Source organism: Periophthalmus magnuspinnatus, chromosome 17 (genome assembly GCF_009829125.3).
Source record: "Periophthalmus magnuspinnatus isolate fPerMag1 chromosome 17, fPerMag1.2.pri, whole genome shotgun sequence".
NCBI lineage: Eukaryota > Metazoa > Chordata > Actinopteri > Gobiiformes > Gobiidae > Periophthalmus > Periophthalmus magnuspinnatus.
In genome coordinates this window covers 7316679-7340331 of record NC_047142.1, presented here as the reverse complement: position 1 = coordinate 7340331, position 23653 = coordinate 7316679, and the positions used below count along the sequence as shown (strand labels likewise).

At 39.9% G+C, this 23653-nt stretch overlaps 1 protein-coding gene across 1 annotated transcript; it reads right to left on the bottom strand.

Annotated features, from left to right (window-relative positions):
• Window positions 1-490: 490 nt before the first annotated feature.
• On the bottom strand, window positions 491-23448 carry LOC117385541 (dynein axonemal heavy chain 11-like). Its single transcript, XM_033982831.2, is given in 90 exon segments — window positions 491-738; window positions 814-954; window positions 1043-1155; window positions 1227-1342; window positions 1412-1594; window positions 1732-1914; window positions 2131-2190; window positions 2255-2374; window positions 2465-2656; window positions 2728-2817; window positions 2976-3026; window positions 3028-3114; window positions 3185-3312; window positions 3527-3675; window positions 3760-3953; window positions 4029-4151; window positions 4219-4389; window positions 4987-5127; window positions 5198-5362; window positions 5435-5639; window positions 5737-5859; window positions 5953-6055; window positions 6144-6276; window positions 6346-6519; window positions 6594-6728; window positions 6864-6965; window positions 7038-7043; window positions 7132-7314; window positions 7443-7586; window positions 7658-7771; window positions 7839-7985; window positions 8069-8242; window positions 8336-8395; window positions 8473-8634; window positions 8703-8845; window positions 8918-9041; window positions 9141-9303; window positions 9416-9525; window positions 9937-10020; window positions 10113-10274; window positions 10348-10449; window positions 10547-10684; window positions 10757-10859; window positions 11619-11784; window positions 11880-12084; window positions 12159-12332; window positions 12405-12536; window positions 12644-12794; window positions 12865-13013; window positions 13087-13214; window positions 13332-13464; window positions 13776-13853; window positions 13928-14122; window positions 14232-14324; window positions 14470-14608; window positions 14726-14842; window positions 14907-15052; window positions 15122-15278; window positions 15404-15564; window positions 15651-15782; window positions 15861-15968; window positions 16041-16166; window positions 16241-16408; window positions 16492-16710; window positions 16800-17024; window positions 17109-17231; window positions 17315-17437; window positions 17547-17705; window positions 17779-17862; window positions 17941-18099; window positions 18186-18272; window positions 18469-18585; window positions 18686-18908; window positions 19088-19257; window positions 19332-19452; window positions 19528-19583; window positions 19657-19734; window positions 19823-20158; window positions 20232-20432; window positions 20564-20755; window positions 20838-20942; window positions 21026-21221; window positions 21440-21564; window positions 21641-21778; window positions 21893-22009; window positions 22304-22471; window positions 22544-22777; window positions 22848-23059; window positions 23135-23234; window positions 23344-23448. Coding segments are annotated over 90 exon segments (12765 nt in total). The 5' UTR covers window positions 23434-23448.
• Between the last annotated feature and the right edge of the window lie 205 nt (window positions 23449-23653).

Sequence of the window (23653 nt, the reverse complement as noted above, 5' to 3'; positions counted from 1 at the left end):
GTAGGAAAAAGCTGGTCTAAACACATTTCGTTTTTTTCGTTTTTTTATTGATGCGCTGAACACTATGTCCTTCTGTACTGTGAAGTAGAAAGAAAACAACAGGACAACTTGGCTGTCATATTTTCGTCAGTTACTTCACCTGTGTAATTTAATTCCTGCTGCATAACATATACTGTAAGAGGTACAAGTGTTAGTAAACACACACACACTTGAATGTCTCTAATGAGGCAGCACTGTACGCTTATTCCCTGCTTTATAGTATTTTATGTTTAGTTTAAAGTTCTGCTTAGTTCAAAAGGGTTTGACTTTATCTTTTACAAATATAGTGTGTGTTTTTGACATTTTTGAGAATATTTCTTTTTTTTTTTTTCAATAAATAGAGAGAAATCTACAAATTGCCTTCTCTTGTTCCAATAACCCTTGGCAGCCACACATGATCAGGCTCTCTCTCTCTCTCATCAATAATAATAAAAAATATATTATATATATGTTACACACTGAGAAGTAGAGCTACTCCAGCCAAGACCCACTTGGCAGGCCGTTCTCTGGTTTTTAAACTAAAAGTCCACACATACGTAGGTCCTCTTATCTTAGTCTTATAGAGAGGACACTCATAGATGTTCCTGGTCTCATGGCGGTCATTGGGAACAGCTCGAACAGAAATTACAGGCATGGTTGGAGTCAGTTCCTTTAATCGAGCTTCTGTGATCACTCCAGCCTGAGTATCCCACCTGGCTCCTACAGCAAAGTGCAAGTGTGTTTAAACAGTATTACAAGAGTGGGAAAAAATGCATGATATGTGAAGGACAGTACCTTCCATAAAGAGTCCATAGACATAAGCCCCCTCTCTGGCGGGCTGGTTGAACTCTTCTTTAAATTTCTTGGTCACATCCACAGTTAAGTTCACTTTGTCTAGTGGCCACTCATTCTTCCGGGCCAAAGACTGCATCACAGCTGGAGAACAAGAGCAAAGCACAAAAGCATTCATGGTTTGAGCGAGAAATACTTGTGTAGTAGGATGAGTGCACTGTTGTTTGATTACCAGTGAGGAATGACTGCGGGTTGAAAAGTCCAGAGAGCCAAACAACACTGGGCAAGGACAGGTCCTGAGTCCAGCTGTCCAGTTCCTTACAGCGCTGCAGCACATCATTGTACCTAATATACAGAAATACTGTTTAAAATCAACTATTACAATGAAAACAAGTCTGTCCTGGAACCATACACACCAAACTGACAGGCTGTAGATGGAGGGATAGGCCAGTTTGGTCCAGGTATCAGGGACATTGTCAAAGAATAAGGCAGTCTGGAGCTTTTCCATTTCAGAGGATATTGCAAGCTCCCCCTTTTAGATTGAGAGTTAGTGTGAAAGTCATAAAGATAAAAACACTCACTCACAAAGATAAATGTTTACCTTAAGTCCCAGGTCAAGTTCCTTTAACGAGCGGCGGATTTCCAAGATCAAAGTGTTCATTCGCTCACACTCTTGGAAACACACCAGGATGTAGGGGGAACGCTCGGCCGTCTTAGATGTGATGTCTGACATATTGTACTCCTCTGGGAGCTTCTCCAGCACCTCGTCTAGAATAGATTTTACCTGCAGAAAACAGTTGCAACTACTTAATATTCTTCAGTATTTTAAGGACTAAATAAAACATGCAATATGCAAAACTGATCATTATTATGTCAATATCATTGTAATACAAGTTTATCGTACAATGTAAGTCCACTCACCTTCTCCTCCAGGGTCTGTGAGGCCCCCTCCCCCATCACTGCATCAGGAGACTGTAGCTCCAGCAGAGTGTGAAAAAGGGCATCTGATGTCACAGTCAGAAACTCAATTTCTGCGTTGGGGTGCAGCCCATAATGTACTGGGCTCTCATGGGGCAGCATCTCATCGATAAAATCATGATAGCCCTGGAAATGTGATGAAGGGAAATGATGAGAGCAATACACTTAGTTATGGTTATTTTAAAAATATATAAGATAAGATAAGATAAAATATGCCTTTATTAGTCCCACAATGGGGAAATTCCAGTATTGCATCGCACAGTTCAAGAACAGCAGGAAAATGGTAACATGCAATAAAACAAGATAATAAATAAAGTAAAAATATTAAAAGAGCAGTATTACCTGATAGTCCAAATTGGAAGGTACAACAAACCCTGGAGCTAATGAAAGTTTTCTGTCAAACTGAAAAAAATCAAATAATTAGCATTTAATTTACAGCTGTTTACCTTCTGTCATGAAAACAAACCTGGTTAGGCTGCATGTATTCTTCCAGGTACGTTCTGCAGAGGCGTCTGTCCCAGTCATCAGTGATATGTCCACCATACATGATCTCTCCAAAGAGATACCTCAGGTCCTCCCAAGGCACCTGGCAATATAATACAATTATTATTAATTATTAATATCTCTAATTACATAATTTCAAATAAAAATGTATTAAAAAAGAAACACATTGCACCTGTGCATTAGCCTCTAAATAGTTATAGAGCACATTTACAGATATGGTCAAGTCTCCAGTGTTAAAAGGGTACTTTCTGTTCCAGCCCTGGGGCCCAAATTTCCTCCTTTCTGCCACACAGGCATGAAAGTAACACAGGGAGAAGAGGATGGTCTTGAATTCCTGTTCACGGCTGCACTGATCTAAGATATCCTACCAAGACAATACAGCATGGATGACTGAATCTGTCATTATGTCTACTTGGAGCATGTTAAAATACTTGCCTGGTCAAAGTTATCAAGAGCAGCATGTAAATTGGCATGCATCCCTGTGGGAGGTTCATTGGTGATCTTTATAGCATTTTCTAGAATGCCCTAAAACAAGGAATAGTCAAACATACTGCATTATCATTGAACAGAAAAGCTTCCAATATTCATTTTAATATAGAAGATAACTTTATAGTTCTATTTATGTATTGTGAGTCCAACACTAGCACTGTATAGATAGGAGCCAGTGTACGTCTATACTGTACCTGGGGGATTATGTGCTCCTGGGGCAGTGGTGCTGGCTCTGCACTCATAAAAAACTCGATAGTCAGGATGACTGCCCTCACAGCAGCGCTCCAGCAGTTTCTCCAGGGAGCCCAGCCAGCGCCCAACCAGGTGGATGTTCTGCAGGGAAAAGGCAATCCATTTAAAATTAAATTGTATCTACAATGATATTAAAATAAAATGTCTCAACCTGTAGTATAACCCAGTGTCCCTCCTTTGCAGCTTGTTCCATGGCAACCTCAGCAACAGCTTCTTGGCCCTGACCCAGTGACACATTGTGAAGCTTCCCAAGGTCAATTGTAAAACCCAGTTTCTTTCCTGTTAACAAACAACACTTGAAATATTTTTATAAATGCTTTGACATAAAGATGAAATTTAAAACAAATTATAATAAGACTTTTTTTTTCTTTCTTTTTTTTTTTTTTTACAAAAAAAAAAGATTTTATTTTTTGCTGTGTCTGTATAAACTCTAGCATAACATGCAACTCTTACGAATGTCTCTTGTCTTATATTTTCATAGTGAATTTCATACCCAGAGACTCCACATCCTTAAGTGGATCTACACCAGGAGAGAGGATGAAAAATACAGGAGAGGCTGGGCCACTTTCTCTGAAGGACTTTGCAAAGTCTGTCTTCCGGCCTTCTGTATATTTTACACCAAGTTTCTCTTCGACAAAATTCCTAAGTGTCCAACAGACAGAAAAAAAGTACAGCCCAAAGAAAAGCAATTTGATATTTAGTGTTTTATAAGAGGACAACTTTTACCTCAGGGCATATGTCATGCGATCTGGCCGTATGGCTCTTATGATGATCAATTTCTGCAGGGCACTTTTGCCTTTCCACTCTTGAGGAAATTTCTCCTTCTCTGGGCACTCAGACTCCACTATCTTCTTCCAGCGTTTAGGCGAACCTTCAATGTCTCGATCCAAACCTCGAAATTCATCTGTAAAGCTCATGACCTAGACCCAAACATCAATGATCAGTGTACATACATTACATACAGAATGTGTCTCTTCTACATCTAATTTGTAAACCTTAATAGCACTCCATGCTGAGTTGGACAGAAATTCGAGTTGACTGATGTAAGTGTGGTCAATGTTGAAGCGTAACAGGAAGTCCAGCTCTCGTACATCTATTTCTTTACTCAGAAGGAGCAGCTAAGAATAAAAATCAAATGTTAGTTATAAAAGATTCTCTTAAGTGAACTCTCACACAAAGGGATACCTGGAAAGCCAACTGGGCAGTGAAGGTTAGCTTATCCCTCTCAAACAGTCCTCTGCTGATGTAGATAAAAGTGGAGTATGTAACACAGTCTATGAGTGTGTTCACACGGCTCGTCACATCGTCACTTTTCTCTGCTGTCTCCACTGCTTTATGGAACACTACATTAAAGGCCTGATAAATAAAGTGATATTAAGTTGTGTAATAATTACTATAGTGATCATTGACTATATTTATAACTAAATATAAACACTGCGTAGCCAAAAAAAGTAGCCACCAAAAAAAAAAGGTCTGGCATTGTTTCGATAACTTCTGCAATGTCACAAGATTTATTTCCATCCAGTGTTGCATTCATTTTTCACCAAGATGTATTGATGATGGTCGAGTCTGACCGCTGCACAAAGCTTTCTCCAGCACATCCCAAAGGTTCTCAATGGGGTTAAGGTCTGGACTCTGTGGTGGCCAATCCATATGTGAAAATGATGTCTCATGCTCCCTGAACTACTCTTTCACAATTTGAGCCCGATAAATCCTGGCATTGTCATCTTGGAATATGCCCGTGCCATCAGGGAAGAAAAACATCCATTGATGAAATAACCTGGTCATTCAGTATATTCAGGTGTCAGCTGACCTTGAGCACAGACCTTTGCTGAACCTAGACCTGACCAACTGGAGGAGGCTTGTACCTATTTACTTAGTTAAATCCAGGTGGCAACTTTTTTTTAGCCAGACAGTGTATTTATTTACACATACAGTCTGGTTGTTATTTACCTTGAGGCTGAATTGGTACATAGCATTGATTTTGTTCAGGTCATTCATAATAAAGTACAGAAGAGAAGCTCTGACGGCAACAGGCCGATAGTGCTCTCTAGCTTCATTTATCTTGACTTCATTGACCTTGGCTTCCTGGACCTGAGCAAAAGTGGCATATTCAAATAAAAAATACTAATTATGTGTGGCCTTTCAATCCTGCCCCTGGCACCTTCATCTCGATTTCCGCAGCAGTGTGTTTAGTGGTCTCTAGTTTCTCCACCAGGACATTGTCACCCAGAAAATTACTCTCAGCGGCCGACAGCCGCGTGAGCAGCTCGTCCTCCAGAAGCTTCAGTTCAATCTTAAACATGTTTTGCTGCTTGGTCAGTTCACTCTGGTGGACACAGACATAGTGTAATTATCCACATGTTATGAATATAGTGAATAATATTAACAGAAAATGTACCTTCAAGTGCTCAAGGTCAGGTCTCTCCTGGTTGACCACCTGAGCCAGGAGCTGATCCTCCAGCCCGTCTCTGGTCACAGTGAAGTTAATGAGAGTGGTCTGAGCTTGAATCTCTGGTTTATAATGAGGATTGGCTAACTTTGTGTGGAGAATCAGCCTGAAACCTGGATGGAAATAGCATTCCTTGTCCCCAACCTTTATACAACTTTAAAACAGAAAATGATTAAATTACAATGGGAAATATGGCTTATGGAAATGAAAAATGTGTATGCAAATAATAAAGTGAAAGATTGCAGATTTACCTGCCCTTTTTGATAGTATGTCGCCCCAGCAGGGGGTCAATAACAGGGTCTATAGTTTCTTCTAGATTTTCAATGAGGACAGTTTCTCCAGCCACTACAGCCTGCTCGATTACATCTACGTAGCTTTAAAGCAAAGAAAAAGAATGTGAGTAAATGTTCTGTATATAACTGAGATATGTTAAACTCATAATATTTGAACACAGATTTAAAGCTCACCCTTTCTGCCCAAGACTCACAACTTTGAGGCTGCTGCCAAAGCGGCTCTTTATCCATTTTATTCCCTGTAGCTGAGGGTCAATGAGGAGAGGCCAGCGCTCACCTGAGGAAATGTACACATGGCTTTGGTCAAATAAAATGTATGTGTGTGTAAACTGAGCATTAATTAAAAACAGCTTATTTTTGCTAACAGTTTGTGAGGATGGTTGCATTCTGAGTGGACATCTTATCCCCAGGCAAGCCTTCATTGTTCCACTGGGCTACCATTGCATCATCAGTCAACATTGACACTGGATCTAAGCCTTGAGTCATGGGAATGATTGTCTGAACATATGAAAATAAAATAATGAGTGTTAGAAAAGGACATTGTAGATGTTAATATTTCAGTGTCACTTTTTGTTCGCGTAGAAACGGCATCCACATATGGTCCAGCAGTTCTCTCCTATACTTCTTAGAGAAGGATCCGGCATAAGAGATGAAAGCTGCAGTCAGGAGCACGTCTCCACACAGAGTTTCCTCTTGTTCATAATACTGGGCCACAGAATGGCCCCAGCGAACATTCTCACTCTGGAAAAAGCCATTTATTTGCATTCTTTTTTAACACTGAAATCAGAATGCTTTAATTTTCAGTAATTTCCTACCTCTAGTCCTTTTACCAGACGATTAGCTAGTTCTATTGTGTTATTAGTGTTATTGACTTCTTCCTGGAAGCGAACTTTCTCTGATGTGGCTGTCTTATAAGCTGTAGTTAGAGTTTCCAGATTACCATCTAACTCCTGTGATAAAAACAGTAATTGCTGGTATTTAACAAACAAAAACATTAATAACAAAAAACATTTTGCCGACATTAACTCCATAACAATTGTTACTAATATTTAATGTAAATACATTTTCAGAAAGCGCAGACTCACAGCAAGTTTCCTGCGAATAACCTCTAGTTTTTCAGCAGCCTCTGCTAAATCAGCATTGGCCTGGGACAGACACATCCTCTTCATCTCAACTTCACAGAAAACCTGAACAGAGAGTGGAGTATGTGAACTCAAAGTCAGTTTCGACTACAACAAATGCAACAAATCTTTACTTACAAATATCTGCATTGCAGCACAACCAAGGGAAATAAAGCACAGTCAGCACCATGTATCTGGATGTAAATTGATAATCTAAATGTCTATTGTGTACCTCATGGAAGTGTATGATATTAATGACCCAGGCACAGAGGCCTGCAGCGGCTGAGGACTTCTGCTTCACAAAGTCAGGGTTGAACTCTGGGTCACTGAGATAGTCTTCTTTTATACACTTCACTGTAGGTTCAGGGATGTGCTCTTTATCAAAGTTTACAAGAGCCTGGAGGAAATCATCCACCTGCAATGCATACAAGATTTTCATGTTTAACGACAACCATGTTACATATATTGATTCTGTAAATTTAACATTAGTACAGCTGTGAGGGGGGTTGTGGTCTTACTACAAATTGTCAGTGGAAATATGACCTTGCTCATGATGATCTTGCAAGCTTTCCAGCTGCGATCTTTAGGTATTCGTCCTTGGGGAGCGAGCAGCACCAGAACAGCTGCCGAGACATTGGTGACGATGGCTGGAGGGTTGGGAAATGTCCTCAGTTCTGTCAGGTTTAACTAGATCACAACAAAGCACACACAGTACAATACATGAATATTTTATGAAACAATATGGCCAAAGTTTTTACCCTGTTTAGAGTGTTTAGTGCTGCATTGGCTGCCTGTAGTGCTGGCTCAGCTTTAGCCAGGTCGTCTTCAGTTTCTTGCTGCTGTTTAGTTACTTTGGCTTGGATGGCCGCAACCTAAAATCACAGTTGTTTAATGCAGTAAGACAAAGTAAAGTCATATAGACTTGCACTATAAATTAACCTTTTGCTCCTCCCCATCTGCCACAGCCCTTTCCTGGTTGAGCTTGTCTTTCTGTTGCCCAATTTTAGCAATAAGAGCCTCAATCTCATTGTTTCTTTGCCACAGCTCTACCTCTTGGACTGCTAACTTGGCCTTTAAATCTTCCACCTAAAACAATTGGTAAAATTCATAAATAGTGCTTTGATATTGTTTTTGTCAAATTTGAATTATTATTATTATTTTTTTCTGACCTGTGCAGCAGTTGATTTAAGCTTCTGAAGGCCGTTCTCCAACCTCTCCATCTTCTGTGTCAGCTCAGTGCGTTTCTTCCCCAGCAGGTTGCCGTAGAGTTTCATGAACTCAAGGAAGCTCTTAGGTGTGGTGTAGTTAAAGTGTTTTTCATTCTGCTGGTATTTCACACTCACCTGTTTGTGCATTAAAACAAGGCACAACAATATTAATCAAATGGAGAGTTGACATGGTGTCTAGACCGTGGCCCAGACTAAAATAGCTCCTACCTCGTTGACACTTGTGTGTGCAAAGGAAATAAATTCACTGATGGAAGACCTTACATTTCGCTGTCAAAAATATAACAATATAAAAAATGTAATAAAAATAACACAAATAAGTATGTATTTTATAATGCCACTTTCACCTCTAATCCAGGTATCTTCTCAATAAATGTAGAGCTGACAGACTGCAAAGCAAGCTGGGGCCAAGGATGAAACCAGTCTATAGCGGTACAATTGACCAAAGCTGGAAACTTGCGTGCCCGTGTACGTAAAGTAAATCCAACAGGAGAGAAACACAGGACGACCTGGAAGAAAGACTTAAGACAGTAAAATAAAAAATGCTTAAATGTTGTACTTTCAGATCTGTTCAGACCTTCAGCTGCCTTCTTATTCTCTCAATAAAAAAGTTCCAACAGTTGTCTCTGCTGTCTATTAGGCCTAAGCCTCTCAACTCCATTCGAATCGATGTCACAATCATATCCACCTCTTCATCGCTGAACAGATCTGGGATATCACCTAAAATATTACAATATTAGAACCTGTATCAATCTCACTGCATCAATATTGGTTTAATTGGTACAGTGTTACCTGATGCCAACATATCATTGATGAGCACCAAGAACCGCTCATCTGGAATCTGGGCATCTGTGTGAAGGAATACTGTCCCAATATTTTTCACTCCCACTTTGATATACAAGGCTGCTATATCGCTCTGAATATCATATAACAAAACAAGGCACACTGACTCAATTCACATTAAATGAACTGAAAGACAAGTCAGCTTCACATAATGAACTGTGTAGTGTGTAACCTTGAGATCACTGATGCCATAGCCTTTACGCAGTGTGATTTGGAAAACCTCCAAAGAACTGAGAAAGGCAGCCAGGCGACATAGACTTTGCTTTCCACTCCCTCCGACACCCACGAGAAGAGCATTACCATAAGGGGCCTCCAGAATACGGCTAATACGACACCTTTAGATAAAAGCAAAAGCTTTCACTTAGCCTGGTGTGTGGTCTGTTTAAGCCCTCCCTCCTCCATCTATCACCAGGATAGATGGAGAAGGGAGGCGTGTGTGGGTCTTACACATGCTGGATCGCTTCTTCAAACAACACTAGGTCCATGACAGCGTGCAGCTCATTATAATGCTCAAGAGCCTCTGACAGGGTCTTCTGGAGTTTCTCCCAGTCGGAGGCCTAAGAACACAAGCAAATAAACAAATGATCTGTCACATCAGTCTTTGTGTAAGAGCTGCAAATCACTTCAGATAGAGCCGAGATAATGTAATGGATTTAAGCTCTTATCAGAAGCGCTACTCATTAATTTCTACTTTAAAATCCCTATAGAAACAAATGGTCATTAGCTTTCTAATGACAGCCCATTCATCCTCATTTCTGCACTGACAGATTAGAGCTGACAGTGGAGTCCATGCCGTCACGTCTTTGAATATGTGCTCTTCAGATAATACACACAGATAATTGACTGAAGTCCAACACAATTAAACAACTTTGTCTTTATTACTGCAGTTAATTAGGAATATAAATGGCTGCCAGAGGGAAACAGTAGGGACTACAGAACAGAGTAGGTCTAACCAGCTTGTGTCAAACCTGGTGATAACGAGCCTCCCCAAGTCCTTGTGCAAAATGACAGTACACCAGTGGCTGGTGGATGAACATGGACTCATCTATTCCCTGTGGAACACAATATTGATAACAAGAAAATTCTGTCAAAGCTGAGGCCAAACTGCCATGTATCAGATTTGAAATACAAACAATAAAATAACCTCAAAATATCTTTTGCCAGTGTCCAGGAGTATTTTTTTAAACAGTTCCACATCTTTCTCTTCCATGAGTTTGTCGGAGTAGACCCTGGAGCTCTCGTGCAGCCACAGGTGAACCAGCTCCAATGGGTAACGAATACACTCAGGCAGGGCAAATAGGATGCCCTGTACACCACAACAGAGGTCACGATTTAACAAAATGAAATCAATAAAAATCATCATGTTAAAATTAAAATACCTGAAAGATATTGGAGAGGTCTCGCAGGTTGAATATGTAATGAAAACGTATGGCAGTTGGGAGAAAGTTCTGGCTAATTTTCTGATGTAGACAAATGGCAGCCTTGTAAATGTAAAAAGATATAAAGCTGTCAATATGAATGTGGTTGCACACACAAACACAATATTGTCAAAATCAATACATTTTCAGTATATTTCACCTGTATTAGGATCCCTACTGATCGAGAAACTCCATAGCTGAATCCTCCTTGGAGAAAATGAGCAGATAGTATGCTAGAGAAGATGGTGGCTAATGCATCTGCACTTGGGAAATGCACTGCAAACACAGCAAAGTGTCTCTGCAAATGAAAGATAGCATTGTAAGTAATAGTTAACAGCACAGACAAGCATTTATTTTAAATGCAGTTCACCTGTAGTCTGGGGTTGACTGAGAAGCTTCCCGCTGTCGGATTCATACAGGTAATATACTGGCAGTTATGGATTTCCTTGAGTACCAGCCGTTGCCTGTCATACCTATAATTGTATTGTAATGATCTGGTATTTTGTGTTTAGTTCAGCATTGACACAGTTTATTGTTGTAAGTGTTTATGCGTTGTTGTCAGTGTAAATGATTTTGGATGTGAGACTTGGTTGCTATGCCAACAAGTTGATGTGAAGGTTGCATTTGTTAGTTACTGGTCTGATTTGCACACTGGCTGTAGTGACCTGAGACTGCTGTTGTTTTACTACAGCAGTCTATGTGTGTACAAAATAAACACCCAGAAAAAATTGCCATTTCCTTACACCAGAATGTTACAGTATTTTGGCCATATCACTGCATGATCTGTATAATTTACAACTGAGCTGAAGGCCAGATCAGGATACTATAGAGAAATTTGCTGTTTAAATGTCAGATTTCAGATGTGGCAACTTGGTTTATGGTTAATATCTCTGTAATTACTGAGCCTATCCACATGAAACAAAAACTGGCACAAACTTTGTCATCTTCTCTGTCAGCACAAGTAAACAGGAGTAAAATTATTTTTTCACAATACCTTCAGAAGGTGATGCCATTATTCAACCTCAAAGACGAGACAGCGTTTAAGCCGTAAGACCATTATGGCAAGTTTGTGAACCCAAGCTCTAACAAATAATGATGAGGTTCAACATTTGTGGATTGTAAGTCTAGATATTTCTTTAAAAAACGGTAAATGTCCAATAGTTATATAGGCCCCTACCCCCATCTGAAAACTAGACCGTGAACACAACCTATAGGTTTGTTTTGCTGCTCACCAGTGGTTGTAGTCGAGATGCTGTCGAATGAGCGTGTGCGGCTGCACAGTCCCATAAACGTCCACCTCAGGCATGTTGAGGTCATCTATGAAGTAAATGAGCCTCTTGGGAGTTGGTGGAGCAAATTTACGACCTGCTTTTTTCTCAAGAGGTTTCTCCAAGACTCCTGTGATCCAAACGTTGAATGAGACACCATCGTGCTACTATACATAACTAAATATATATTGTTACTAACTACCGGGAATCTGTAATTGTTCTTACGTTGGAGCATGGCAGAAGTAGTGTAGTAGTTGAAGGGCACTTTAGCCACCATGAAGTTCTCTTTTAGCTTGGAAACCTTATCATACACTAGGATTGTTTTACCCACTCCTGCATTTCCCACTAACATAATGGGTTTGCCTCGCTGCAGCAACAGGTCCATGAAGTACGTTAGACAAATGGTTTCTGGAGTGTGAACCAATACCGTCTAAAATACATTAAAATAGAAAATACTTGCAGATATGAAATGTAATTTTGCAATAAAATGTAAAACAAACAGACCTGCAATGGAACATCAGGCTCAAGTTCAAAGGGCACGATGGTTTCACTCCAGGGAGTAAACTTTTTAGTCTCTGGGTCAATGTAATAATCAAAGACTGTGCCCTGAGACGGAAACTTCACCGCTCTCATCTCTTTGCACCACCATCGGCTAAATTCAGCCTTATAGTCATTCAACTGAGGATAACATAGTATTTGTTAGTTTGTCATTTTGAGGAAAAAAAATTACACAACTTAAATGGGATTTACATGATCTTGGAAGAGTGCTCCTCCAAATGCCCAGACACAAGCAAAGACAAAGTAAACCTCATACAGTTCTCTAGGAGAGTCTGGTGGAGTATTCTCATTGGTCAGCAGGCAGTCCAACAAAGAGCACAGCGTCTATTCATACCAAAATGCAGTGTACGTATGAAAAAGTGCATACATCATATAATTAGAAATCAGATTAATTTTTTTCATTCCTGTGAAGTCTGTGTAGTCACTCATACCTGAACCATGCTATTTTCTGGCATTGGTGTGATGGTTTTGAGGTTGCAGCGCACTTGCTCCAGACAATAAGGAACGTACTTGTCAAAAAGGATGGTGAGGTTTGCTCGCTCTGACTGGGCCTGTCTCATTTCTATCCAGCTGGCAACATAACTAAACAAGCAGAATTCTTATTATGCAAATACACATGACAATTATGTGTGTATGTTTTCCTTTGCCTTACGAGCTCCAGCCAATGTCCTGTGGGTTGACATAGAGAATTCCTGCTCTGGACACGGTGGCAGGTGTAGCAGCTTTTAAATGTGAAATCTCAAATAGCAAGCGCATAGAGGAGGACAGGCTGATCCTCTCATTACTGGCCAAGGTGAGAACCTTCAAAGATATGGATTATATTAGAATAAGATGAAGTACATACACAACATCTATAGAATATATTAAAAATGACCTTATTATCATCCATGACTGTGTTGAGTGACTCGATCCACATAGGGTCAATATCCCCATCAAGAACAATCCATTTTGGGCCATCATGTCCCACTGAGGTCAGTTCTCTCATTGTAGAGGAAAACAAACCTGTGACAAAGGCATTTGATGAATAGTGCAGATACTATTACTACACTATGCAATCAAAATCACAACCTCTACAAGAGAAGGTTAAAATATATCATCAAAGAGAAGTGTTTCTTTTACCATCTTTCCATTCTCTCGTGGCAGGGTGCAGGAAACCAAAAAGCTCATCTGTGGTTACTGCTTTAGGATTCATGTCAGTCCAAATAGGCTTCATCTTCATGTTTGAATAAGTTCTGTGTAGAGTCTTTAAGATCTGATAAGAAGCCATAAAAAGTACATGTGTTACTCTTTGTTATTTGGTGGGACATATACTATGTAAATGAACATATATGAGACACAGACACATGTATACATTTATTCAACCATATATCACCCTTATTAATAATAATAAAAAAAAAAAAAAAATATATATATATATATATATATATATATATATATATATATATATATATATATATATATATATATATATATATATATATATATATATATATATATATATATATATATATAGATATAGATATAGATATATATATAGATAACTATGTGAATTTATAGACGTACCTGGCTTTTTCCAGTGCCTGGCCCGCCAACAACAAACACAGAGTGACGGACGGCAAGCAGCTCCTCCAGTTGAGTCACCTAAGGAAATGTTACATAATTTTAACATTGTTGTATCACAGGGAGATATACAATATACAATAAAATAACCAAACCTTAAGTATGAAGTTCTCCTCAGGCTGAAGTCGCAGCTCGCCAACAGACTGACGCACAGCCTTTTCGAGCTCTGGATCCTTCTTCCTTGGTACATCTAACTGAGGGAACAAGTCACTGATGAGCCCCAAGAAAATTGGCACATCACTGGTCACAATCTTTGGGAGATTGAAGTCTCTTAAGGCTCGCATCAGTACCTGTACAGGCAAGGCGCAAAAGATGGAGAGTTCTAAAAACGTTCAAAATTTGGCAAGTGGTTTGCATAATAAAGAAAAAACCATCATATTTGTATTCCTATCTACGCACTTGTTCCTCAGGCCTGCTCCTGTCCTCCCTCTTCAGAGATCCAGCCACAACAAGGACAGATTTGATGGCCCTCAAACCCCAGTCATAGTGATCCTGACAGATACAGTTGACAGTAGGGAAAATATTATTAATGACTTAAAAGGTGTGCAACATTTGGCCCAACTGTGTTACATTTCAAGAATCAGTGTTAAGTTTGGCATTGGTGTGTATCGATTTATTTGACATACAGTAACTATACCTGTTTGGACAACAGCTCTTTGCAGAGGGTATAGAGGCTTATAAACTTGCGTGCCAAAAGCCGAGCATCTATAAATCCTTCTGCCACCAACATGATTTCACAGATCAACTCAAAGTCAGGGATCACCATGGCACATGGTCTGAAAACAAACAGTTTAGCTTGGTCACATGAGTTTTATTGAATCTTGCTGAGCCACAAGTCTTAAAAAGAACTTCTTAAAAAGAAGTCAAATATAGCATCATTTTGAAAAGCAAACCTGAATAGTGCTTTAAGATTCTCTGGCAGCTGTGCTCGACCAGCATAACCTGGGTTCAGAGTGATGAAGATCCCCACAGTTGGTTTCAGCTCTATTTCTTCTCCCAAGAAATAAAATCTAAAACAGAGATGAGAAGAAATGTATATTTTTCAGTGTTGTGTGATGAGACATTTCTATTTACCTTTGTTTTTTATTCCGTACGGCATCCTGGATAGTTTTGACTTGTACAGCAACAACTGACAATACTTCGACTGAAATTCTGTTGAATTCATCAAAGCATCCCCATACTCCTGTTTGAGCCAATCCTTTGTAAATATTGCCTATGGACTGTATTGGACGAAATAAAGATGAAATATAAAGTCAAAGAACAAACAAGTACGGTGATAACTTATTCACCTTGTAATCCATCTGTTCAGAGCAATTGAAGACATACACCATGATGCCCAGGGAGCGCCCCAAATCTTTAGTGGTCTCAGTTTTACCAGTCCCTGCTGGCCCAGAGGGGGCACCACTCATGGTCAGGTGTAGGGACTGAGTCAGGGTTATGTAACACCTCAATAAGAATTTTGACAAATCAGAAAAAAAATAGAACTCTGAATGGAAATTTTTTTTTTTCTTACACTGCTTTATTTAACTTTGCCAACTAAATACAAAAATAGAGACATGCTTCACATGCACCTGTCAGTGAGTGGGGTGATGACCAGTCTGTTTGTGTTTCCCAGATATTCGTAGCTAAACTGGAACTGGGCATCACAAATGTTCACATAACAATGCCTGGTTTCATCATCCCATCGATGGCGTAGTTGAGAAAGCCATGAAAACGCCTGAGCTGTTGTAACCTGTTCATTGTAAAACATTATATTTTTCTAAATATTCTGTGTATAAATATTCATAATATTATGTGTAATGCTCCTATATTGCTTACCTTTTGACTTATCAGACTAGCAACTACATCTCTAGCATGTACATCAATAGTGCAGATTGTCATTATCTTCTGTCTGTCTCCAGGTGTTAATTCACCAAGTAACATGTGGATTAGTGAGTTTAACTGTGTGATCTTGAACACACACACACACACACAAGTTATAATTAAATGGGTCGAGTTATATTTTCCTCAAAACTGTATAAACATTACTTGTTTTTTGTTGTAGTCTTTTAGGGCCGTTTCAAACCCTTCCTCTACTCTCTCAAAAGCTATTTGTACATCTGTGGCCCACCACACCTGACTTCCAGTCAAGCCCACCTACACATAGAGCAAAACAGATTTTAGTAAGAACTGTAACAATAATAATAACTTTCATTTGTATGTTTGAACCTGTGCAGGGTAGTCAAAAAGCCACTGGTCTCGAGGTTTGTCTTCATAAGCAGCCACTGCCTCCTGAATCTCTTTTCGCACTGTACTCCGCATGGCATTCTCCAATGCATTTAACCACGACTCTGCCTAAAAACCCACCAGGCAAAGGTCAGTGCTGAGATCTACAGTAGTGACAGCTTGTCAGCAGACATGTCCGGTACCTGTCCTTCACACACACAGGCCTCTGAGAAGGGAACATACTCTCCCTCTCGGCTGTACATGCCAATCGCCACAGCAACCCCCTCCTCCTCTTTGCCTCCTCCTCGTTCCGAGTCTGTGAAACGTAGGTCTGCAATGTTGTCAAATAACTTTAACAAGTGTCTTGTCACCTACAAAATGTATAAACAAAATAAACATCAATTTGAGTCAAACATAATCTACTGTATGTAACATCAAAGAGGGTAGAGCTCACTTGTTTGGGCTGTGTTCCCTTTGAGACTATTTCCAGCAGATCGGAGGCAGACACAAAGTAAAACCTGGGGAAAGTAAGTCGTTTGGTTTCCAGATACTCAGCCAGTGCCTTCTCACACACCGACAATCTCTGCTGCAGGGCCTCAAGGTTCTCCAAAAAGCCAGGGAAATTGGTCACCTCCACTACATTACTGTTCTCTATCGTCTTAGTCATCAATGACTGTGGGAAAGACGAAATAAAAATATTATGAGAGCAGATGTGTTTCAGATGTGTCTGGTGTTTCATACATGCATAACTGTTTGTCTCACATGAAGGTCATTGTGTATTCCCTGGAAGCGTTCAGCATCACTGGCCAGCTGGCAGCGAATGTCATCACTGTTAGTGAAGATACTGTTGAGATGAGCCCACGTCCTCTGCACTGACATCCAGGACGAGATGACCAGATCTGCCACCATCAGCTTCCTCTGCCAGCCACTCACCTCTGTCTGGAAATACTCCACATACTTACTCATCAGGATGTTTTGTAGCTGGACCTACAGGTAAATTGTGCCATAATAAGTTTTAGGCAATTTGTACAGTGCCAATATCCGTTCAGAAGAGCAGTAACACTTGTTGACCTGATTGTCCTCGAGTGTTTCTATAAGGTTCTCATCTGCTTTGAGCAGAGGCATCCCTGTGCTGGTGTGAGTCTCATAGGACAATGACATTATGCTCCATGTTTGGGTTATTTCTACTAAGACCTAGGAAAAAGCAAGTTTTCTTTAAATACATATTTTTTATACTGTATATCAAATGCTATTTATGTATGTATGTGGAAACACACCTTTTCAATAGCCATTTCCTTTACAGCCTTATCTACTATGTTTTTGACCTCCTCTTCCACACGATGGAGTTGTAACTCCAATAAGTCTCCAAGGGTAGTGCCTTTCCCCATCACAAATGTTACCTGTAAATAAATAATATTACATCTCATGTCAAAGCTCCTTGTCAATTCATTTTAAGGGAGGCTAAAAACTAATATTTACAAACCTCTCCTCTGAGATGTAGAGACTTACCCCGGTGGTGTTCATAAGCTGCTGCCAGTGCCGCTCCCTGACAGCCGAGTTCTGCAGTTCATTTACTGCTCTTAAAGATGTGAGCATGTTTTTAACTGTGGACTCCAACCCCATGTACACATCCCACACTCGCACCTCTTTATCCAATAGCTTCATCTCCTTCAACCAGACAAAAAAATCAGAGAAACAAATTGAAAACAAATGGAAAATAAAATGATGCACAAAACTTTACTTTAGCAAAACGTCTAAGCTCCATGTCCATTTGTTCAACATTAATCTCCTTCCATGGTGTCTTAGTCCAATCTTCTATACTTGTCTGAAAGGTAAGAATACCCTTTATTATTATGCTAAGCATTGAGATTTTACACACATACATATACACACACACACACACCTTAACAAACATAACCATGTCCCAAACAGCCTTGACCAACACAATGTCTGAACGGCACTGTCGGAGTTGTCTATAATCTGGAAAGCTGACTTCAAACAGATTGGCTGTGTCTTGAAGCTTCTTCATTTCAGCTTCCATCACTGCAACTCCGCGATGACACTGGACAATATTAAAATGGACATGCATTTCTAATTTATCTTTTACGCACTGGCAAATTTAGATAAATCCAAAATATTTTTTCTTACAGTATCAAGTTTTCTATAGGGTTCCTCCACGCTTATCCTGAAAATTGATTCAGTTCGAAAGTGTTCTCTAAACTCATGCTGCTTGACCTATAAGCCAAAGTATGGTTCATTGAATATAGACAAAAACTAGTACAAAAGATATGTTCACAGGCTAAATTAGGGGTCAGGGCTATCAGTCATACATAATGCATAAAAGAAAATGAGAGGGTTTACATGTCAGCTATTGAGCTCTTTGTTAGGGGCAGCAATAGTGACATCCTATACAGGTCACATACAGCCTCACCTCAAACCGGACACACTTCCTGCGGATAACTGAAACCTCATTAGACTGCAGAGGCGCCACTTCATGTTTAACAGTGAACGCAATTTTCCTCAGACTTTTCCACTTCTCTGGGAGCTCCTGTGATCAAACATAACATTACATTTGAGTTTATAATTATAGTCAATTAGGACAGTGATTACCAACCACAGGTATGTTCTTTGGCTATACATATACATACCTCAAGTTGGATGTATACACTGTCTGGTAGCTGCTGTCCATAGGTTTTCAGCAGCTCAGCAGTGGACTTGAGAGGTTTGAAGTGTTGATCATTGCTTATCTGCCTGTCCCTCATGGCCATTAGGTGTCCCATAATGTCCACAAGTCCAGCATAGTCCCCATCTGACACTTTTTTAGAGAGCCCTCGGGCCGTGTCCTGAACGAAAGCGGAGAGATCCCTCACGCTGAGGGGCAAGGAGCATCATGAGGATAATGTGATTCAAGAAAAGAAAAAAGAGGTAAGTCATCTGTGGATAATTACCATGATACTATGGCATATATTAGTATTCCTACATTGTTTATTTATGGTTTTCTTTTATGTTTGACATGTACAACCATCTATATGAATAATAAAAGTTCTTACCTCTGGTTCACGTGGTTAAGCAGATGCTCCTTGAACATCCAGCTCCACTTTTTAATCACATTCATCAGTGTGTGTTTGAATGGTGAAATGTCAAGCTGAAGCCACCCGCAGAACACCCTACAGTCCTCCATTTTACTGACACGTTCATACAAAGTCTCAAACATGTTTATCTGGACAAAAAAGGAAACAATTATAGTTAGTATGGTATATTTTAAGTTCAGGAGTCCAAGGGAAACATCCCCACTTGTTCTTTAAAGTTGTCCAGGGTGGGTGGATTTTTCTTCAGTTCATAGTCAGCATAAAGTTCAGCCTCTTCAGTGCTCAGCACATAGCCGTAGAACAAAAACTGCCTCATAAATTCAGCCCTGATATGAAAAATAAATAAAAAGTTTGCACAAGAATTCCATGCCAGTGCAAGTGTTTAATTGAACATAAATCACCTATCATCAGTCCAGAGGTAACGGTAACTAGCAAATGATCCCTGGTATTCTCTGACCTAAAAATTTAAAAAAGTGTCAAAATAAAGAGGCTACATGACCAATGGAACAGACACTAGAACATTTCATTACTTTGGCAATAGCAGAACGCGCTCTTGAACGGATTGTGCGGCACATCTCAGACAAATCCTCCATTTCATTTATGTCCCTCTATAAAACCAAGGTGACAGAAAAGACTGAGTTTACACATGTCTCAGAAAACTGTACTCCACAGAATTTAAAAAAAGCTTATTTGTACCTGATAATTATCCAACATTTTATGCTTGGCGACACGAGGAATAAAGGATCCCATATTAGTGATATTAGTGACCATCTTATCAACAATGTCATAAAAGTTGCCAGTCTGCCCAAAGTCAAGACAGGGGTCAAATGCCATTTCGTTGTTATTGAGAACCAGCTGGAGCCCAAACAGTGGTAAAATGTTTTGTTCTGAGTCTGTGTTATCAATGAGGTACTGCAGGGAGCAGCGCACTGCACTAGCGAATCCTGACAGGATCATGTGGTCTATGTAGTCTGTATATGCCTGCCACTCGGGGCTCTCCAAGGCTGTCATTCCAAGCAGAGACTGGTTCTCCTGTAAATATAACAAATGCATTAATTTCAAAAGCTCTTTCCAGTGGAACAAACACACAGAGATGTGAACAAACCTGCAATAGTTTGTGTATGTCTTCTCCAGTATTGCTGATAAGTGTGTGCTGTTTGGTAACACTGTCTTCTATGTCAGTGAAGCTGAGCAGAGTCAGTGTGCGACTTTTTCTAGTGATGAAAGCACGGTGACTAAATCTCCCCATGAGAGCCTGGATAGCCTCCACGTTAGCCTTGCTCTTCTGGACATGACTAGAGAGGCTCTGATATCACAAAAGGCATAATTTTAATGGGTTTTGAGTTATTTTTTATGCAATATAACTGACCAATAACTAATCTCTTATATGTTATGGTCTGAAATAAGATACTACTAATAAGTAGTGAAATTCAGTACTTTGATAAGGTCTCGTGTGCTCTCGATGTAGGACCACAGGTCATCCTGAGCCCAGGTCAACTCTCGCACAGCGGGCTCGAGCTGCTGTGTCGCTCTGTCCATCTCAGCTTTGACCAGGCCCAGCTCCACAGCCAGGATGGTGCTGTGCAGCTGATTGTACCACTGAGTTATGAAGGTCAGTGTCTGTGTGTACTGCCAAACAGAGTGAAAATGTGTTAGAAGTATCAACTACAGATTAAAAAAAAAAGAGTGGGCACCACAGTAAACTGCTCACAATGTGAAGACGTTCACGACTGGAGTAGAGGTGTAGAGCTGCTTTAGGAATGTTCTGACTTTTTAGGATTCCTAGATACTTCACCTCTCTCAATACAGAGGTTAACTTGTGAGAAATATTAACAGGAAATAGTATAAATACATGTGAGAAAGCTTTAATAATAATTTATTGTATTTGAACCAACTTACCACAGGACTGAAGTTGACCTGGAACATGCCTGTGTCCCTGTCTAAAGTCAGCAGTGGATCACTCAGATGTTTCTGGCACATTCTCTCCAGTCCCACCGTCCACTCTTTGAAGAGCTCGTCATCATGTTGGTCTAAGGTCGTCAGCATACGTTCGCACCTCTGTAACACGTCATCAGCTTCTGCACTTCCTAGAGGCCTTATCAAAGGAATGGCATGGTATGTTTTCAGTTATGATTTTTAATTTTCAAGTTAGCCCCATTAAAGTGTTACCAAAACATTTTTAGTGTTCAATGAAAATAAAATCAACTTATGTATAAATAGCAGTTTCACCTGTATTTGAGTGTGTTTTACCTTGAAGGGTATGCTAACATTTTATGACTGAGCATATATTGTAAAAGCAACTGAGAGTCATACATTTGTGCGAGCTGGCAAAGGTTGCTCCTGTTAGTGAGAATACGCTTTCGAAGTTCTTGAGACCACTCAAGATTTCCAGCCACTGATGGCATGTTTTTCCCCAAGATAACTGTGCCAGACTGCAACTGAAATGTAAATGTAATACTCAGACTATATTACTATATTACAAATAAAACATGTGTGGAGTATTAGGTCTCTTACTTGCTCTTTGTGCTGGTCAAGAATAAATTGACACTGCTCTATCTCCTCACTGAACATGGCTAGCACCATATTATAATTTGGAGAAAACAGCTGGTGGATCCTGGGTCTGTCAAGCAGCGTTCCAAATATTTTCAGTAACTTGATGTTAAAAAAAAAAAAGTTAACAAGTGGCAATATACATATAATTATGCATATTGTATATAATTGATTCTATGACCAAACCACCACTGTGAGAGAGGTGTTGAAAGAAACCTTAAAGGTGGACTTGAGGTTTTTGGAGTGCTGAAAAGCCAAATTAAGAACTGTTCCCAGCCTCTGGTCAAAGTCTTTGGTCTGCTCCATAAATGTTTTATAATGATGCACAAAACCCTGTGTAAAAAAAACAAAACTAAAATGTAGTTATACTAATTATAATGGTCATGCAAAACTGATATATTACACCAATAAAAATGTAAAAAAAACCCTCCATCACCCACTCCTTTAGCTTTGTTGCTAAGCAACTACTTTATATGACTGCGCTTCAATTACTGCACTGCTGGGCAGAGTCAATAATTGTATTATTATTCCGTGGCTGCTTGAATTTATTCATTGTCAATTGATCTCAGCCCAGAGGGTCTTTTAATTGAATTAAATGAATCAAATAGTGTTTTAGCTGATTCTCACATCTTTGGTGTAGTCTAAAGGGTCATATTTGCTTTCTCTGAGCGCTCTCCATCGGTCATGAAACTCCTCATTCAGGGTGAAAACCATCTCATTTAACACCTTCCCTCTGGATCCACCCAGTTCAACTTTCTCCAACTTCAGAAAGTCCAAAGCTGTTGCAAATAACCCCTGTGGATTCAATATTAACATTTGTATCAAAGTATCTTTTTAAAATAAATGTTGAAAACAGAAAGCACAGACCTCAACCATATGCAGTCTCTCCATGATGCGATCTGTGCGCTGAAACACCAGTGAAGCGGGAAAGTCCCAGAGTTTCACTAAGTGGCTGTATTTGTAATACTGGGGCACCTGCTGCCTGTATGTATGGAACAGCTGCTTGAAAGTCTGGAGTACTGTGATTGTAATCTGGACACGCTCCACCCCTTCCTCCAGCTCCATCTTAAAAAGTTCCTCAGGGATCAGGTATGCAAACGCCTGCAGAAGATCATAAGCTGGTTAAATGTCTGTGCAAGTTTCACTTTCTTCTCTGCTCACAAGGGGTTACCTTTTCAATGATCAGGTTGCAGAACTCCTGCAGAAGCACCACCATGCGCTGTGGAGTGCAGTAGTATTTGGAGTGGCTCCAGATGAGGCAGAGCGTGTGATAGAGAGGATGGAGCAAGCTCTCTGTGTGTGGGAAACTCCTCTCTTCTAAGTTACTGATCATCCTCCGCAGGGGCCTTAGATACAGGTCAATGTCATCTGCCTCCAGCACCGCTAAAACAACACATCATTTTATTGATTTAATAGTAATGCATGTATTATAAAGGTTAATCTAATTTGAAAGGAGACCATCATCAACTTTGCGGCAGACATCCTGGAAAGCGTAGTAGTAACTGCTTTCAACCCTCTTCAGGATGTCCATGATTTTTTGCACTTTGGGACTTTGGATCTGAAATAAATTGAATTAATTACACAATTTACTGCACTCTAAAACACATTTGTTCATTCATATGAGATGTATGTGTAGAAGCCACCACATCCAAAACTCCAGTCTTTACTTGAGACTGAATGCCCCGGAGATTGTCTCGTTGAGTGGACCAGAAGTGAAGCTCCACACTGGGAACTGGGTGGTCTCCCCCATGTAGCATCGCACCAGAGTCTTTTTGCAGCACAGTCCATATCTGCCCGGACCACTGTATAATAAGAGTTTCGATGGAGTATAACAATCCACTGTCTACAGGCCAACCTGTGGGACTGAGAGGACAGACAGGTGCACAGAGTGAGTGGTAAGGAAAGAAACTCAACTAAAAACAAACAAAACATCTAAACAACAAACAAATGCATGAATGAGTAAGGATTAAAATGATA